This window comes from Notolepis coatsorum (assembly GCF_963971535.1).
Source record: "Notolepis coatsorum genome assembly, chromosome: 8".
Taxonomy (NCBI): domain Eukaryota; kingdom Metazoa; phylum Chordata; class Actinopteri; order Aulopiformes; family Paralepididae; genus Notolepis; species Notolepis coatsorum.
The window spans coordinates 147,257,743-147,272,774 of NC_140172.1; the positions used below are offsets into that span (position 1 = coordinate 147,257,743).

Here is a 15,032-nt window from a genome sequence, read left to right on the forward strand (position 1 = left end):
AGCAGGGGCTGAGGATAACATGTTGACATTACTACTACTAGTAAACATATCTGTGGAGCAGACACAAATACAAAGCAGGGGCTGATGATAACATGTTGACATTACTACTAGCAGGGGTGTAAAGTACTTGAGTAATTGTACTTCGTTACAATACTTAAGTACTGTTTTTAGGGATTTGTACTTTTCTCAAGTATTATTAGGTTTGTATACTTGTACTTTTACTCAATTACATTTCAGAGAAAAAAAAAACTTTTAAAATGCAGACCTACTGTACAAAGTACAAAGTACAAATCTCGCAGGTCCAACAATTTTAAATAGTATATTTGTTTCTCTGGCCGAACTAACGTTAACGTTATTAATCCTGCGGCCGCGCTTTATTTAAAAACAGCCAATCAAATCCCCATCAATGGAAAATTAACCCACCCATACCCATGCTGATTGGTCCTTGTGCAAGACTAGAAAGTGGGGATCTTTGATTAAACACCTGCTATCAGAAGAATAGACAGAGTGACAAGCTACAGAAGATGGCCACAAACGATAGTAAGAGTGATGAAGAGGACGAAACGGAACATTTCATTGCCCCCGGAATAAAAAAATGTGTTTACTTTAACTTTTTAGTACATTTAAAAGTAGAAACTTTTTGACTTTTACTCAAGTGTGTTTTTAGCCAGATACTCTGACTTTTACTTGAGTAAGATTTTGAGACGGTACCCATACTTTCACTTAAGTATAATTTCTGGGTACTTTTTACACCCCTGACTACTAGTAAACATATCTGTGGAGCAGACACACAAATACAAAGCAGGGGCTGAGGATAACATGTCAACATGGCTACTAGTAAACAATATACAGTAGGGGCTGTATAAATCAAATCAAATTTATTTGTAAGGCCCGACAACACTATATGCAGGGCCCCCCTAATTTAATTTCAGGTAATTAACATTACATATCTCTTGTCGTGGAATTAACACAACATTATGCATACTTTTGACAATAAATAAAATAAGAATTGGTTCTTACTTGCTTGCCTGGGTAAATAAAGGTTAAATAAATGTAAAAAAGAAAATAATAATAATGTATTATTTTCTTTTTAAACCGATACCGATCATTTCCGATATTACATTTTAATGCCAATATCGGTAGGCCGATAATATCGGACATCCCTAGTTCTTACCCATGGAAGACCCAGGTGATAGACTCTGTTCTTACTAGGGCTGAGCCCAAACGTTCAAACCTTTGTTCGTTACGTTGACATTCAAATTCGAAATCAACATTTGAATGCATTTTTTATTTTTATTTTTTTTATTTTAATCTTTTTTTTTATGTGTATTGATTATGTTTAAACCAATGGGGTTTTTCTTCACAGTTGCAGATAAAGATTAGGCTACACTAATATTATAGTATTAAAAAAAACTGATGAGTTATATTCATTAAAGAAAGTTGATTTAATTTTTTTTAAATACTCATTTAATCAGATGAATCACTTTATTCAAATTGAGGATTTAGTTTGAGGATATTTATAAAAAGAAAAAAAAGTATATATAATAATTTTTTTGAATTTTTAACGAAGGTTCGAAGGTTCGAAAAACCCTGACGAAGTTCGAATCCCAAAAACAGGCTTCGGGGACAGCCTTCTTACCCATGGAAGACCCAGGTGTCGCACTCGTCGGCGCGGTTGACGTAGTTCTCGGGCAGCAGGCCGGACAGCCCCGTGCCCAGGGAGGTGCCGTACACCCAGCCCTCGCTGGCGCTGCCCTGCTCCGCGGGGGACATGAAGATGAAGTCCCCCGGCGCCAGCTCCAGCTCGTCCTCGTTCTGAGGGGTGTACGGGTACATGACCTGCAGCGTCTGGGGGGGACGGAGTGAGGACAGAGTGGAGACAGAGTGAGGACAGAGTGAGGACATAATGAGGACAGAGTGAGGACAGAGTGAGGACAGAGTGAGGACAGAATGAGGACAGAGTGAGGACAGAGTGAGGATATAATGAGGACAGAATGAGGACAGAGTGAGGACAGAGTGGAGACAGAGTGAGGACAGAATGAGGACAGAATGAGGACAGAATGAGGACAGAGTGAGGACAGAGTGAGGACAGAATGAGGACAGAATGGGGACAGAATGAGGACAGAATGAGGACAGAATGGGGACAGAATGAGGACAGAATGGGGACAGAATGAGGACAGAATGGGGACAGAATGAGGACATAATGAGGACAGAATGGGGACAGAATGAGGACAGAATGGGGACATAATGGGGACAGAATGAGGACATAATGGGGACAGAATGAGGACAGAATGGGGACAGAATGAGGACATAATGGGGACAGAATGAGGACAGAATGCTCGGTGTCAGGAATGGCAGTGATACATAGGGCTAACATGTATGCTATATATAATACAAGCTGTACTGGTAAATATATGCACTCTCACCACGATATTATCGTTGATATTCTATTAATTTATGTATCTATTTATTCTCTATTTATCTATTACATTAGATACATTTTTACATAAAAAATCAACAACAACAACAACATAAAGACATAAAGACATAAAAAATTGTATAAAAAAAAGGATAATTTATATTATAATCCCCTCTCCCCCATGGGGCTATGACGCCCGAATTTCCCCCAAGGGGATCTTATCTTATATTAGTATAACAGCACTGGAACTTTTAACTATATGTATCACTCCGCCGTGCAGGTTATTCATCTATTTATTTTCACATGCATTACATTTTAAAATGTTCAAATTGCAGCTGTATTCTAAAAAAGACAACAACAACAACAACAACAACAACAACAACAACAACAACAACAACAACAACAACAACAACAACATTGTGAAGACATAAAAATGTCACAAGTAGGGATGTCCGATATTATCGGCCGATATTGGCATAAAAATGTAATATCGGAAAATATCGGTATCGGTTTTCCAATTTTTTTTTTTTTTTTTTTTTTACATTTATTTAACCTTTATTTACCCAGGAAAGCAAGTAAGAACAAATTCTGATTTAATTTATTGTCAAAAGTATGCATAATGTTGTGTTACTTCCACAACAAGGGATACAGTATGTAATGTTAATTACCTGAAATTATTCCGTTTTTGACCCTGCATATATCGGTATCGGTTGATATCGGTATCGGAAATTAAGAGTTGGACAATATCGGTATATCGGTATAGGTAAAAAAGCCAATATCGAGCATCCCTAGTCACAAGTATACATTTGCAGCGCGCGGGAAGCGGTGGCCTACTGTACCTCGTGGTTGGCGAACCGTATGTCTCGAGAGAAGAGCACGGCGAGCCAATCACAGCCCAGAGAGATGTCCATGCTCTTGGCCAACTTCTCCAGCTTGGCGACGTGATTGGACTGGAACTGGTACGCCAGGGTGAGGTGAAGCTGCTTCTTCAGGTGGGGCTCCACGTGGACCTCTGGGCGCAGGGGGAGGCCAAACCAGAGCGGAGGTCAGGGAGCCGTTTACACGATGCTAACAACAATAAATAGGGATGTCCCGATCCGATCACGTGATTTTCCGAAGATCGGGATCGGCAATAAACAAAAACAAAAATCGGGATTTTTTTTTATATATATTTTTTTTTATTCAACAAACATGACCATGTTCACGTCTTAAACTCATACTGAGGCCTTAGTTTTGGTTTTAAATTGCATATCATCATTCATTTATTTATTGTCACACAGAGCAGAAGAATTTTGCCAAAACAAACCAATAGTATCCAGCTGCAGAACGGCAGACCAGCCACACTCTCAGACCCAAATAATTTCTCACATTACATTCATCCTGAATGTTGACGTTATCCAGGTGAAAAGTTAACTTCATTCAAGCGAGGCATTGCAATCCTTGACATAAATCATTTGATGTATAATTAAATCAAAGGAAATGCGTTTGGGTCTGAGAGTGTGGCTGGTCTGCCGTTCTGCAGCTGGATACTATTGGTTTGTTTTGGCAAAATTCTTCTGCTCTGTGTGACAATAAATAAATGAATGATGATATGCAATTTAAAACCAAAACTAAGGCCTCAGTATGAGTTTAAGACGTGAACATGGTCATGTTTGTTGAATAAAAAAAAAAAAGTAAAAAAAGAAATCTAAATCACATGATCGGGATCGGATCGGGAGCAAAAAAACGTGATCGGAACATCCCTAACAATAAACCATGTCCAGTATGTATCTGTGAGGAGGCCAAACCAGAGCGGAGGTCGGGGAGCTGTGTACACAAGGCTCTGTATGCCCCGCCCCCTCTGGGTGCTCTCTGTCTGAGCCGCCCCCCTCTGGGTACTAGCTGTATGCCCCGCCCCCTCCGGGTGCTCTCTGTATGCCCCGCCCCCTCCGGGTGCTCTCTGTATGCCCTGCCCCCTCCGGGTGCTCTCTGTATGCCCCGCCCCCTCCGGGCACTCTCTGTATGCCCCGCCCCCTCCGGGTGCTCTCTGTATGCCCCGCCCCCTCCTCTCTGTACAGATAAGCAGCCCCGGCGCTGCGCTCCAACCTGCTTTGGCCGCCGCCTCCGTGGCGAAGTCGGAGGCGAAGCTCTTCACCGTCTCGGAGCCCAGCTCCTTCACAAAGAGGCCGATGAAGTTGGAGGAGGTGTAGAGCTCCAGGGGGAGCGGCGCGGGGAAGCGGCCCTTCCACTTGGCCACCGTGGTCTGGAGGGCCTCCGCCAGAGCCTCCACCTTCCCGTCCTCACACTGGAAGCAGAGGGGGGGGGGGGGCAGCGTGGTGAACACTGGGCACCGACACGTTAGGCTACGTTTGGCTGAAAGGGTGCAGGCGGTAAGATTGTGTCCGATTGCACTCGTATTCAGACCCTCATCAACGTACAACACTTACATGATGATATGTAATGTAAATAATGTCATGTTTTATTGTATCATGTCATGTCATGCTATGTCATGTAATGTTTTATATAATAATGTTTAGGGATGTCCGATATTATCGGCCTACCGATATTGGCATTAAAATGTGATATCGGAAATTATCGGTATCGGTTTTCAAAAAAAAATATATATATATATATATGTATATTTTTTTTTTACATTTATTTAAAATGTATTTACCCAGGCAAGCAAGTAAGAACTAATTCTGATCTTATTTATTGTCAAAAGTATGCATAATGTTGTGTTAATTCCACGACAAGAGATATGTACCTGAAATTATTCCGTTTTTTGGGGGGGGGAAGCCCTGCATATATCGGTATCGGTTAATATCGGTTGATATCGGTATCGGAAATTAAGAGTTGGACAATATCGGTATCGGTAAAAAAGCCAATATCGAGCATCCCTAATAATGTTATGTCATGCTATGTCATGTTATGCTATGTCATGCTGTTATGACATAATGACATGTCATGTTATCATGTTGCGATTCTTGTGTCCAAACATTAGTCCTACTGGCCCTTAAAGGGGACCTTTAGAGAACATGTTAAAGGAACACGGCAACATTTTGGGAAATTAGCTTACCGTCTTCTCCAGAGAGAGACAAGAAGACAGATGCCAGTTTCCTCTCTGTGCGTTCAGTAAAAAACAATCTGGCTGCACGTTAGCGTAGCTTAGCACAATGAATGGAAGCGGACAGTGCCGGTTCGTTGGACAATGGCTAACCGGTCCACTTCCAGGTGCATTGTGCTAAGCTAGGCTAACGTGCAGCCAGATACAAATTAACTTGTTGAAAAGGACTAAAATATGTCCCCTTTAATAAATGATCTGAAGAGCGACCTTCCTCTCGCGTCTCCACCGTCAAATTGTATATTGTATATTGAATATTGAAAATTGTATATTGTATATATGTATATTGAACACTTTTGTTTACACTTGTTTACGTACTTTTGACTTTCTATTTTATACTTCTCTATTTTTATTTAGCACACTCTCAGGAGAAAAACGGGGGGGAAAGCATTTCATATAAAAGTATTGTTGTGGAAAATGTGTATACGGGGGTGGAGGTAGGAAAGGGGTTAGTCTTGACTAGTTTAATATAGGTCAACTAGCAGGGCTCAAAGACACTAGGGCGACAGTCTGGCTGATGTTCTTAAAACAACCTCAAGATAGGCAGATGGACATTTCAGTACATCATATCGTGTGCTCTAATCTTGTGTCTTTTCTCTCTTTCATACATACACAGCACACACACACAGACACACAGACACACACATACACAGCACACACACACAGACACAGCACACACACACAGACACACAGACACACACATACACAGCACACACACACAGACACAGCACACACACACAGACACACAGACACACACAGTCACACAGACACACACACACACACAGACACACACAGTCGCACAGACATACACACCGACACACACACACACACACACATTCCCTGTGTCACAATACACACATACAATACACACACGTCTGTACACAGACGCACACACACACAGACACACACACACAATACACACATACAATACACACACGTCTGTACACAGACGCACACACACACAGACACACACACACATACACACACACACACACACAAACACACACACACACACACACATCTCACTAAATCTTTATCTCTCTTCGATGTTCTTAATGTTTTACATCATATCGTGTGTGTACATCATATCTTGTTTATCTCTCTTCGATGTTCTTAATGTTTTTATCTAAATCTATGTTCTTCTTAATGTCTTTATCTCTCTTCGATGTTCTTAATGTTTTTATCTCTCTCCGATGTTAAATCTACGTGTCATCTTAATGTACGTCATGTCATATCTGACATGATATGACACGTCATCATATCTGTCATGTGGGGGCAGGACTGAGAGGGGATTTAGGGGACAAGCAGAGGGATTGAGAGTTAGAGTGTTTTCCTTCAACTGTGGTGACCGTCTACTGAGCCATAGCTTTTGCTGTTAAAACTTCTTTTCCTAAATAAATTACCTACTTGTTAAAATTGGAAATATCGTCTCCTGCTGTGTTAAACAACCATCAGCCACAACATTTGGTGACCCTTGACCTGTAGACCGCCCTGCCGGGCCCCCTCACGCGGCCAGCTCCGGACCTCTCCCGTAGAAATTCTGGCGGTGTCGACAAACAAACACAGGTGAGCATTTTTGCTTTTGATTAGAATATCCGTAAGAGATTCTGAGGGAGGAAAAAGTTGAGCTGACTGTGTGACGAGGTCTGGATGGACGGCTAAAACGAACACGAGTGGTGAGGTGTTTACACTAGGGCGATTCCTCTTTTAACAGGCTATAAGTGCGCCACTAATCAATTTTAATTGCATGTTTTCGACCTCTGGTCAAATTTTTCTCCATCTGTTCAAACTTCTCCCTGATCCCTTTCCCTGATCCCTTTACGACACTCTCCACATTCCCCACTTCCTTGTTATAACTGTGCCTTCTGTCCTCTGTAGATAAGACTCTCAATTTTCAAAACAAAAACCGGTGCCGCTCTGCTGTTATTCAAAACACACTATTACAGCTGGCATTCTCTGTGTCAAACTAATTACGTTTACGGATACACTATTGTTCGTTTTCTTATTGGCTTGTGAAGTTGTTGCTACAGAGAGGCTAGCTGTGATAATATGAGCAGAGAGTAAAAAAAAACAATTTGGGCAGCGTGAGACGAGACTCTAGCTTGTTTGCACTATTGGGCCTACACACACACACACAGTCACACACACGCACACATACACAGTCACACACACACACACACACACACAGTCACACATACAATACACACACACACACACACACACACACACACACACAGTCACACACACGTACACACACACAGTCACACACACGCACACACACACAGTCACACACACACACACACAGTCACACATACAATACACACACACAGTCACACACACGCACACACACACAGTCACACACACGCACACAGTCACACACACACACACACACACAGTCACACATACAATACACACATACAATACACACACACCCCCCCATCGCTTAAAAAGTTAGCTATTACACCCCAATAGGACGCACCAGGTTGGGAAAAAAGTAGGGTTTGGATCAGAGATCAGGCCCCTGATCTCTCTCTCTCTCTCTCTCTCTCTCTCTCTCTCTCTCTCTCTCCTGGGTTTGCTGACCCCTGTTGGTGGGCCAAGGTGTAGCATACAGACTCATCACATCTCTTTCTCTCTTGGGTTTGCTGACCCCTGGTGGTAGAAAACACACACACACACACCGACATACACACATACACACACACACACACACACACAGACACACACACACACACACCGACATACACACATACACACACACACACACACACAGTCACACACACACACACACAGTCACACACACACACACAGTCACACACACACACACACACACACACGTACACACACACAGTCACACACACGCACACACACACAGTCACACACACACACACACACACAGTCACACATACAATACACACACACAGTCACACACACGCACACACACACAGTCACACACACGCACACACACACAGTCACACACACACACACACACAGTCACACATACAATACACACATACAATACACACACACCCCCCCATCGCTTAAAAAGTTAGCTATTACACCCCAATAGGACGCACCAGGTTGGGAAAAAAGTAGGGTTTGGATCAGAGATCAGGCCCCTGATCTCTCTCTCTCTCTCTCTCTCTCTCTCTCTCTCTCTCTCTCTCTCTCTCTCTCTCTCTCTCTCTCTCTCTCTCCTGGGTTTGCTGACCCCTGTTGGTGGGCCAAGGTGTAGCATACAGACTCATCACATCTCTTTCTCTCTTGGGTTTGCTGACCCCTGGTGGTAGAAAACACACACACACCGACATACACACATACACACACACACACACACACACACACACACACACACACACACACACACCGACATACACACATACACACACACACACACACACACAGTCACACACACACACAGTCACACACACACACACACACAATCACACACAAACACAAGACACACCGACACACACACAGACACACACACAGTCACTACACACAGACACACACACACACACACACACACACACACAGTCACACACACACACACACAGACACACACACACACACACACACACAGACACACACACACCGACACACACACACACACACACACATTCCTGTGTCCCGGTAGACAGCGGGTTGTGACGGACACACACACAATCACACACAAACACACACACATACCGACACACACACAGACACACACACACACACAGTCACTACACACAGACACACACACACACACACAGTCACACACACACACACACACAGACACACACACACACACACACAGACACACACACACCGACACACACACACACACACACACACATTCCTGTGTCCCGGTAGACAGCGGGTTGTGACGCACACACACACAGTACGCACACACACACAGTCACACACACACACACACACACACACAGTCACACACACACACACACACAGTCACACACACACACACACACAGCAAAGACACACACACACACACACACACACACACAGACACACACACACCGACACACACACACACACACACACACATTCCTGTGTCCCGGTAGACAGCGGGTTGTGACGCACACACACACAGTCACACACACACAGTCACACACACACACACACACAAACAAACACACACACACACCGACATACACACATACACACACACACACACACAGACACACACACCGACATACACACACACACACACACACACACACACAGTCACACACAGACACACACACACCGAGTTGTAGTAGCGTTGTAGTTGTAGATCTAGGTTAACTGTGTCCTGGAGTAGTAGTTGTAGAGTAGAACCAGGTTAACTGTGTCCTGGAGTAGTAGATCCAGGTTAACTGTGTCCTGGAGTGGTAGTTGTAGTTGTAGATCCAGGTTAACTGTGTCCGGGAGTAGTAGTTGTAGAGTAGTAGTAGATCTAGGTTAACTGTGTCCTGGAGTAGTAGTTGTAGAGTAGTAGTAGCTGAAGTACAACCACACACACACACACACAACACAATAAACACACATACACACTAAACAACGATGCATACAGCAGAGGACATACTGTTAGACCGGAACCCGCTCATAAAGAACCTAATTCTCAAGGTTGGTGTCCGTTGGCAGAGGCGTACAAAAGCCGGGGACACAAAATGGCCTTCCGGAGGTACTTTTGATCTCGACGTATGCGAAGAGATGAATGTAATGATTCGTAACCACAAGCCAGGCGACAGCAGCAAAAAGAGGTTGAAAAAGAGGACAGAAGAGTTGGGGGTAATGAAGCTCTACGCCCAGAAGGGGAGAGCATACAGGCAGGAAGCTTTAGCGCTAAATCAGAGAGAGACGGATATAGGGAAACCAACATCCCCACCTTATGTCACGCAATTGCCGGTGGGCACTGTGACAATAAGAGGAGAATATGAGGAGACGGAATTAGGGACCCCCGCTAGGTCAGAAACCCCCGCTAGGTCAGAAACCTCCGCTAGATCAGAGACCTCCCTTAGGCGAGATACCCCCCCCAAACTGACCCCGCAGGATCTCTATCCGAAAGTCCTGGCGGCATATGGCGAGACAGTACGTCGGAAGTTGTATGATGCAGAGGAAGAGGAGGTAGAGAACCTGGGCAGGCAGAGGGAGGGAGTCGGGAGGAAGATAGAGGAAGAGGCCCGTCAAAATGTGGCACAGCAGACATCAGGGAAACACGGGGCGTGTGGCCACACCAAACTGTTGACTGAGGAGGAAGATGAGAACGACACGAAACCAGCACAGGAGAAAGGAAACATTACAGGAACCCTGACTTTCGCCCCTACATTCCTGGGAAGTGTGACAAGTACAGGCCAGTTTCCCCTGCTAATAAAGGGGAACGATATCTTTCACATGCCATGGTCACCTCTAGACATCGATGGCATAATAGCAAGACTACCGGACCTTTCAGAAGGAGCCTCCAGGTGGATCACGCAGTTTGAGGAAAATACGTCATCTTTTCTGCTAGCAGTGGGTGACGTCAAATCCCTGTTGACGCGCTTGCTAGGAATTGGTGCCTGCCGGGACATCATGGGTGATACATCGATGCGAGTGGCATGCAACACGCAGGCCCATGATGGAGACATATTCAACGCGCATAGAGCGGCGTTGTGGTACAAACTCAGGAATCAATATCCATCACGTATTAATCCGGCAAAACTGGCGGGCAACCCCATAATGGAGACGGAAGGGCCTGGCACCTATGTGAACAAAATACTGAAGGAGTGGAGAGGTGAGCTAGGACACAACCCAGAAATTGACCCGTTGCAGAGAGCGATGTTTAGAGAAAGTGTGATGAGAGGGCTTCCAGAGGTGGTTAAGAATAGACTGGAAGACGTGGTGGGGTTAATGGACATGACTTATCCTTTGTTCTGTGCACATGTAACACATAGTGTGGAGAAGCAAAGGGCTCAGGAGCAGAAAGTCAGGGATCAGGATAGAAATGACTCAAGGAAGTTAACTCAGCAACAACTGCAGCCCCAAAGGAGGTTGCAGGCAGTAATGGTGTCATCTGCTACCTCTCCACCCATGCAGGACCAGGGACCCCCGCCTGCACCTCAGGTAGTGAGAAGCTATGGCTATAGTTCACAGAACCAGGCGTCCAGGGCAATCAGGCCCACGGTTTACACAGGGACCGGGGAACGAACAACAGTTTCCCCGTTTCCACTGTTGGAACTGCGGCATGCAGGGACACAGGGAAATGAGATGTAGGCAACCATACCGTCCCGGCTCGGAGTATGGAAGACCCGTGCGCCAGGGGGAGTCACAAGGGCCCCACGACCAGGGGGAGACAGGAGGGCCCCGAAACCAGGGGGGTAATCACTAGGGGTGCCCAGAGAATGCGACGGGGGGAAATCAAATGATTGTGGTTTCCAAGGGAGATGAGCAAGAACCTATTCTGCAGGTCCTAGTGGAGGGCAAATTAACAGAGATGATGGCAGACACTGGAGCAGGTTTTTCCTGCATAAAGCAAAAATACGCCGCTCACTTACCCCAGTCTGGACAGTATGTTCGGACGGTCGGATTCTCGGGAAAAACACAATTAATACCCACATCAGATCCAATCTCTATGACGTATAACAACAAGACCATAACAATACCTGTATTAATTTCGGACAGCACCCCGCGCAATCTCTTGGGACGAGATGCAATGTGTAAACTAGGCTGTAAAATCCTATGTACGCCTGAGGGGATTCAAATTGAACAAGACGTGTACCAAATGATGCTACAAGGGACGGGGGAGAAAGAGGCCACTGTGTTCTGGCTGGGCAACATAGATGCAGAGCTGCAAAGGGTCTGTGACCCCTGGGAGCCATTTCTGAAAACCCAACTGCCTCAGTCTAGACAAACAAACATGGAGGCACATTGCACACTACAATATTTGACGAATAGTGACCTAGTTAGGAACAAGGCATGGTTGCAGGGACAGCCCGAGCAGGTGCAGATTAACTCATCTACGATAATTGTAGGGAGACAGGGCGCGGCGTTGAGGGTTAACACGGGTAAGTATCTACGGGAACAACATAGACTAAGAGACGCCGCCCCACACATCACTCTGAGAATAAATCCTGGTTACGAATCCGAACATCTAGGTTCAATGATACAGGAATCCGAGACTCAAAGGTGGGTCTCCACGGAATCTCCGCTAATTTGGAACAGCGCAGATGGGAGTTTCATAAAAATAATGATTTCCTTTTCAGTTTTGGCAAAACCGCAAGTAATCAGATTACCAGGAGACCCTTGCGTTATTCCAGAGGCGGATGCTTTGCTGGAACAGGACATGTTGGCGCGCACCCCGGAACGGTTGTGGTCAAAACACGACACAGATGTGGGTCTAATATTGTCGGCACAGCCAGTGAAGGTCAGGTTAAAGAAGGGTTGTAGACCACCCTTTATCAGACAGTATACAATGAAGCCAGAGTCGGAGGAAGCTATATCACATCAGATTGAGGGACTGTTAAAGGGGGGAGTGCTCGTCCCTTTCAAATCCAGATGTAATACACCTATCCACCCAGTGCTAAAGGCGGACAGGGCTAGGTACAGACTGGTACACGATTTGAGGGCGGTGAACGACGTGGTGTCTGGACCAGAGGCGGAAGTCGCTAATCCACACACCCTCCTGACAAACATCCCGAGTAGCTCGCAGTACTATACGGTCATTGATCTCACGCAGGCATTCTTCAGTGTTCCATTGGAAAAAGAGTCTCAGTATCTGTTTGCTTTTACCCACAGGGGGAAACAATACTCTTACACCCGGTTGCCACAAGGGTTCGCGCACTCGCCGCATTACTTCTCGAAGGCGCTCAAGGAAGACTTGCAAGGAGTGTGCGACACACTACTCAGCACGGTTTTACTGTATGCAGATGACATTCTAATCTGCTCGGATACACGTCAGCAGTGCCATGAGGACTCCATCAAAGTTTTGAGTGGATTGGCCGTGGGAGGCCACAAGGCATCCCGTTCAAAACTGCAGTACTGCCAGCCAAAAGTTGAGTACTTGTCTCGCGTCATTCAAAAGGGCATAAAAAACATCTCACCCACGCAACTCGAAGCTGTATCCAAGGCACCTAGGCCATTGACGGTCCGACAGATGATGACGTTTTTAGGGATGACTGGGTACAGCTCTGAGTGGGTGGAGGACTATACGATAGCGACAGCGCCGTTGAGGATGATGATAAAAGAGGCTGGTACAGACAAGCTTCGCGCTCCCTTGACATGGACCGAGGAGAGGGAGGACGCGTTCATAAACATTAAGCGTCTGTTGTTACAGGCCCCTGCCCTGGCGCTGCCGGATTATGAGAAGTGTTTCCACCTATTCGTCTCACATAGAGCGCAGCATGCGACAGCTGTCCTGACTCAAACACAGGGGGTGAGTGGGAAAAAACAACCGATAGCATATTACTCTAGAGCTCTTTCGCCGGTAGAGCAGGGTCTGCCACCTTGTTATCAGGCCCTGGCCGCAGCACATTTGATGTATGAGAAGGCAACGGCCGTGACAATGGGATATGACATTTGCATTTGGACACATCACAAATTGGCAAACTTGATTGAAAGAGGCAAATTTGTTCTGACCAGCCAACGGCAACAGGCTTACATGAGGCTCCTGCAGTACTCGGACGTTACGATAAAAACATGCCACGGCAGTAACCCGGCGGATCTGGTACCACTCCCGAGCGAGGGTCAACCGCATGAGTGCGAGGTGGAGGTACAGGCTTTCGTGAAACTCCGTCCTGATTTGGGAGTCGACCCGCTCGCGATAGCAGAACTCTCACTTTTTGTGGATGGGTCCTGCTATCGGGAGGGGGAAAATTTAAGGTCAGGATACGCCGTCGTACAGTGCAAACCTAACGGAGAAACACTAACAAGAAAGGCCGGACAATGCATGCAACCATGTTCGGCCCAGCTTGCAGAACTAATAGCACTAACAGAAGCATGCATAATAGCTAAAGATCGCACGGTTAACATCTTTACAGACTCTGCGTATGCGCATGGCGTATGCCACCTATTCGCGGCCATTTGGAAGGCAAGAGGCTTTAAGAAATCGGACGGCTCACCGATCCTTCACCACAAGCAGGTTGTGGCGCTTATTCAGGCTGTAAAGTTGCCCAAAAGCATTGCTATCGTAAAGTGCCAGGCACACAGAAAAGACCTGTCCTTTGTGACGACGGGAAACAACGCGGCGGACGAGGCCGCGAAGGCGGCGGCTGCGGTGCCGTCCACGGCTGTTCTGATGTTTGCGGCCGAACTGACGACTGAGGTAACTGAGGATAATTTGAGTGATCTTCAGGACTCAGCCACGCAGGCCGAGAAACAGTCGTGGACGGAGAGGGGGGCTGTAAGGGGGGCAGATGGTCTGTGGAGGAGTCATAACGGTTTGATAGTCGCCTCCATCGATCTTCTGTCCTTGGTGATACCTGAGGCTCATGGTGTTGATCACTGTGGAAGAGCAGAGACCCTGAAACGAATCACGAAAATGGGATTTTGGTCCCC

The 15,032-nt window shown here is 45.9% G+C and overlaps 1 protein-coding gene across 1 annotated transcript in view; it reads right to left on the reverse strand.

Annotated features, from left to right (window-relative positions):
* Window positions 1-15,032, reverse strand: part of LOC311233849 (ubiquitin-associated and SH3 domain-containing protein B-like) — a 104,208-nt gene that overhangs the window by 42,647 nt on the left and 46,529 nt on the right. Inside the window, exons 4-6 of the mRNA XM_084320897.1 lie at window positions 4,505-4,703; window positions 3,259-3,431; window positions 1,640-1,848 (exon numbers count right to left, since the gene is read on the reverse strand). Coding sequence (XP_084177023.1) covers window positions 1,640-1,848; window positions 3,259-3,431; window positions 4,505-4,703 — 581 coding nt within the window. The remainder of the gene's footprint in view (window positions 1-1,639; window positions 1,849-3,258; window positions 3,432-4,504; window positions 4,704-15,032) is intronic.